Source organism: Octodon degus, unplaced genomic scaffold, assembly GCF_000260255.1.
Source record: "Octodon degus isolate 3935 unplaced genomic scaffold, OctDeg1.0 scaffold00201, whole genome shotgun sequence".
NCBI lineage: Eukaryota > Metazoa > Chordata > Mammalia > Rodentia > Octodontidae > Octodon > Octodon degus.
This window is the reverse complement of record NW_004524777.1, coordinates 3125335-3130524: the sequence shown is the minus strand read 5'-3', so window position 1 is coordinate 3130524 and position 5190 is coordinate 3125335. Positions and strand designations below refer to the sequence as shown.

The 5190-nt window shown below is 43.1% G+C and overlaps 1 protein-coding gene across 1 annotated transcript in view; it reads right to left on the bottom strand.

The window, feature by feature from the left end:
- LOC101572112 (spectrin alpha chain, non-erythrocytic 1-like) overlaps nt 1–4948 on the bottom strand; it is a 12095-nt gene extending 7147 nt beyond the window's left edge. Inside the window, 1 exon segment of the mRNA XM_023704722.1 lies at nt 4931–4948. Coding sequence (XP_023560490.1) covers nt 4931–4948 — 18 coding nt within the window.
- Between the last annotated feature and the right edge of the window lie 242 nt (nt 4949–5190).

Here is a 5190-nt window from a genome sequence, read left to right as displayed (position 1 = left end):
GCCCAAATTGCCTTGAAGTCACAGCAATCTGTTCTCTGCCTCCCAAATGCTGGAATCACAAGTGTGCATCACTACACTGGCTCTGTTTTCCGTAACTCAAATATGTACAGTTAAGAATAGCAGACACTATGATACTCAAATCACATGTTTCTTATCTTCTCTCTTCTAAGGGCACCAGTCACTGGAATTAGGATACATCAGATAATACCAGATGATCTCTTCATCTCAAGGTCACCAACTTAATCACATTTGTACAAGCATTTTTCCAAATAAAATAACATTCATAAGTTCCAGAGTTTAGCATATAGACATGTCTTCTTGGTGATGGGTTGTAGGGAACAAGCAATGGAGACGGTGTTATCATAGCTTTGCCTCAGGCATTACCATCATCTCACATTTATTCAGGGATTGTCATGTGCCAAAATCCAGGCTAAGCTTTTTATGGAAGTATCTCATTAATGTGGCCTGACCCTCCCCCCCGAGTTACTATTATTACTGTCATTTGCCAAAGAAGAAGTTACGATATAGATGGATTAAGTAACTTGCCCACATTCACACAACTAAGAAGTGGTGCTGCTTGGTACAAGCTGTCTGACTTCAAATCCAGTATCCCTAACTACAGCTCTAAGCTTCAACTTCAGCCAAAGCTGGGGATTTGGTTTCATGGAGCTGCAATGGTTTGGTTTTTTTTGTTTTTGTTTTTGTTTTTTTTTTTACAAGCATCTTAGTATAGGTTCCATAGGATGGCTTGCATAGTTATACTGCTGATTTCTGCAGGTCTGTTGAAAGGAACAGTTAATGCTTAATTTTTTTCCTTTGTTCAGATTATATCTGATAATCTGAACAACTAACTTGCAGACAACGATATTGAATGCAACAACTACTGCTGAATTATTATTTTGCTTAGTGAAATTCTGTATCATTTTTAATTTTTTTAAAGATATACGTTCCCTTGGGAATGGAAAGTCTCATACCAAACTGACTTTTGAGGTTTTTTTTTTCTTTTTTGGTTTCAGGACTTGAAATCAGGCCCTTGTGCTTTCCAGGCAGGTGCTTGTGCTGCCAAGCTATAGCCCTGGCCTTCTGTCTTAAGTTTTAATTCTACCTCTGTCCCCTTTTATCTGTGTTACCTCCCTGAACTTCTGTTTGCCTTATGATTAACTGAGAAGGAACCATCCATCCATTCATTGTATGGTGCTGTGAGCCAGGTAAGCTTTACCTGTTCTGGTGCTGTGCAGATCGAAAGATCTAATGTATGTAATTCTCCTGCTGTGGATTACATTCTTGGCAAAAGAAGCTATTATTATTATGTAACTGGAAAGAGGGAGGGAGGGAGGGAGAGGGAGGGAGAGGGGGAGAGAGAGAGAGAGAGAGAGAGAGAGAGAGAGAGAGAGAATGGAAGGAAGGAAGGAAGGAAGGAAGGAAGGAAGGAAGAGGAGGAAAGGAAAAGCGTGAAGTGAGGAGGAGTTATATGTGGAAGGAAATCAGGAAGTTGCAGAGATATAGGCTAACTCCAATGACAGAGATCGAGTTACAAGGGAGGCAAAAGGCCAGGCATGGTGGTATGCATCTGTAATCTCAGCATTCTGGAGGCTGACGCGGGAGGATCACAATGAGTTCCAGGCCACCATGGATGGACAACAAAGTTCAAAGCCAGCCCAAACTGTATAGTGAGACCCTGTCTGAAAAATAAAAATAAAATAAAACAAAGGCAAGCAAAGGCCAGGTCCTCAGGCAGGCCATTACCAACGCTGGAGAGCAAGACCACAGGCACGAATCACTGCATGGATTTACAGCAGGTGAACACACGAGGGCGTGTGGCCTTCACAGGACGCTGGCTCAGAACCTCCGGGGACACTCAAGCCCCAGCTCCCTTCTCTCTGTGTTGGCCAATGGACTCAGAATGTGAAGGAGCCTGAGGGAAGGTGAAGGCACAGGCCATTAATAGGAGCCTCTCTGGGATGTAGGAAGAGCACATTCCATTTACTGACCTGTAGGAGAGACTAAAGGGAAAGTAAAACAGACCTAGGAGATCTGAGAGTAGATGTCTGAGGGAACAAGTCGTAATGCAGGGGATTAAAAATTACCTCCTAAAAAAAAATTACCTCCTAACCTGGAGATGAGATAAGTCTCTGGATAACTGTAACCCCACACAGGAAATATAGGAGAGTTCCAAATTTAAAGAAAGGAGCCTCAGTGAAGTGCAGAAATGTCCAGCCAAGATCATGAGAAAGGACAGTGAAACTCCCTGTCACTATAGGGTCTATATATATATATATATATATATATATATATATATATATATATATATATGGCAGGCTGAGAAGAAATCTACAGTGAAAAAAATGAAGCCAGTCCTGAGGTTAAGACTCTATAAAGAACTTTAGAAAGCCTGAATAACGCTGTTTAGAAAGACTTGTCACAAAATGCAGCAGTTTATAATCCGGTTTAGTGGTACACACCAGGAATCCCAGAACTCTAAGAGGCTGAGACAGGAGGGTTGCAAGTTTGCACCCAGCCTGGACAATTTAGTACCTTTGTGAGACTATTCAAAACAAAAACCAGGGCCGGGGAGATTGAGTTCAATCCCTGGTTCTGCCAAAAAAAAAAAAAATATATGGCCGTGGATATAGTTCAGTGTGAAGGCCCCTGGTACCTTCACAAAGTACTAGGAAAAATGACAACTTTGAAGTTAAGTCCATTTATTACTTGCCTGCTGGCGGTGTGGTACTGGGCCAAGTCACACAACCTCTCAGACTTTACTTCGCCTTTCAGATGGGAGTAGTAGCAGTGTTACTAGGTAAAGGCTAAATGCTACAGTGGATATGAAAGCCTCTGGCACAGGGAATTTCAAGACTTTCCTTTAATGGGAAACCATGGGACCTGGAGACAGGTTGTGCTGACTGAGGACAGTATCGCACTGCCAGGAGATTAAATTACTGTAGAGTTGGACTTAGATTAGACAGCCTTTAAGGAACCTTCATTCACTGAGGATATAATCAGTAGATCAGCAGATATAGGAAGTGTCATCACAATCTACAGTGAATGCTTAAATGTAACATTTATTGCACTAAAACCACATTGCCATTCATCCAGCTCAAAATACTCCCCCTCATTTTGAGCCCACTGGCCCATCATTCTTTCCGCCTTCTGAAGCAGTTCTGGAATTCCTCCTTTGCAAGCGCCTTTATGGGACATGGATGCTGCTGCCAAGGGACAGTCCATGAAAAAGCAGGCTTGTAAAACATTGCTGTGTCCTCATCCGCCTGACTCACTAGGTCTGGTGGCACCATGGGACTCTTCGTTCTTCTTCAAAATCAAAATGACCACATAAAATAAGTGTTTTGTGTCATTTGTTTTTGGTGCTGCTGGGGACTGAATGCAGAACTGTGCACAGGCCAGGCAAGCACTCTGCCAGTGAACTGTGTCCCCAGATTTGGTTTTGGTTTTTTGAGACAGGGACTTGTTGTGTAGCCTAGGCTGTCCTTGAACTCACAGCAGTTCTCCTTCCTCAGCCTCCCTACTGCTGGGATGATAGGGGTGAGTCACCACGTCCAGAAGCTTCAGCTTTTTGAATCATTTCAAGATTTGAGACAGCTATGAAAGCACAGATAAGACACTCTGAAAAGAGAATTTCCAGAACTGCTTTTGAAAATGGCAAGAATAATGGGATCTGTTCAAAGCAAGAGGGAGGATTTTGAGGAAGATCAATTGCAATTTGTCGTTTGTTGTAGTAAGTTTGTATAATGTAAACATTCACTGCTTTTTTAACCACACAGTGTATAATGTTAATCACATATTGTAGGCAAGACCCGTGAGAAGTCCAGAAAGACATGAGATCTGAACATTCTAGTCTCAGCTCAGCTGCTACCTCCTCAGGGAAAATTTGCCAACTTTCCAGGCTTAATTGGTGTCACTTCCTCTGCCTTCATTACTGTTTATGCCATTCTCTTGTTTTATTTTCTCCATAATTCTTAATCCAATCCAACATTGCCATTTTAATGTGTTGACTTTCTGTTACATACACACACCCTGACACAAAAGCTCTGATAAAACTTGTGCAAGCCTACATTCTGTGTAAGAAATGGTCCTTGTGGGCTGGCCAAATAGCTCAGAGGATTAAAGTGCTCACAAGGAGGTACAGGGGCTGGGGGTTCGATCCCCAGGCCTGCCAAGCCTGCCATGTATACCAGCCCCATCCCCAGGGCATGCTGAGAAGGCAATTGAGACTGGGCATGGTGGTGCGCACCTGTAATCCCAATTCTTGGGAGGCTGTAAACAGGAGGATCACTATGAGTCCGATCTAGTGGTGAGACCCTGAACACCCTGTAGACTCTGCCCTAAAACACACACACACACACACACACACACACACACACACACACACACAAAGAGCTCATGCAATTAGAGAGATGTGGCAGCATCAAAGTGAGAGCTCTGGGTCAAGGGCAGGAGCTAACTTTCACCCAGGAGGTGGGAGTTTGAGTGTTGCATCTCAAATGAGATTTTGAAGGACAGATGGCATTTGAGAGAGGGGAGCCAGTGGGGGCGGGGAGCAAGGGAATGAGCACAGCAGCAGCAGCTGCTTGAATGCCACTAGTCACCAGACTTGCTCCTCATCCAGGCATATAGGAATGAACGAGCCAGAGAAAGGCCTGGCTGTGGAGTGGTGCTTAAATTCCCGTGAAAAGCCACAAAAAGGAGGGGAGACAGTGATGGACACACATGGATAACAATAAAGATGTTGGAGAGCACAACTCAAGGTAAGGAATGGAAAGGGGTGAAGGCAGAGGCAAGTGGATTTCCTTTGGAGACAAGCATAAGGGCTGTCCTTGAAGAGGCTATGATTTTCTTGTGTTTGCAGTTTATCTTATTCCATTGACTAAAACATGACTATATAATTTTGTGATACTCAATTATGAAGACTCACATTGTAATAGATACGCATTTCCAGACTATAATTCCTTCTTGAAGCATTGACTGGTTATCGGAATCTCCTGGCTTTTGATCTTCCTGGATGGCTATGTCAAAACATTACTGGGTAGCCTGCTCAAATTTGCTTGCCAGTTAATTATTACTGGGTTCTTGGTTGCCTTTCTCCTTTTCTGGGGTTAGATTCCAGGTTCTTCTTGTCTCGAACAAAAAAATTAAACAAAACAAGCAACAAGCAGTGGCAATGTTTAAAAGTTA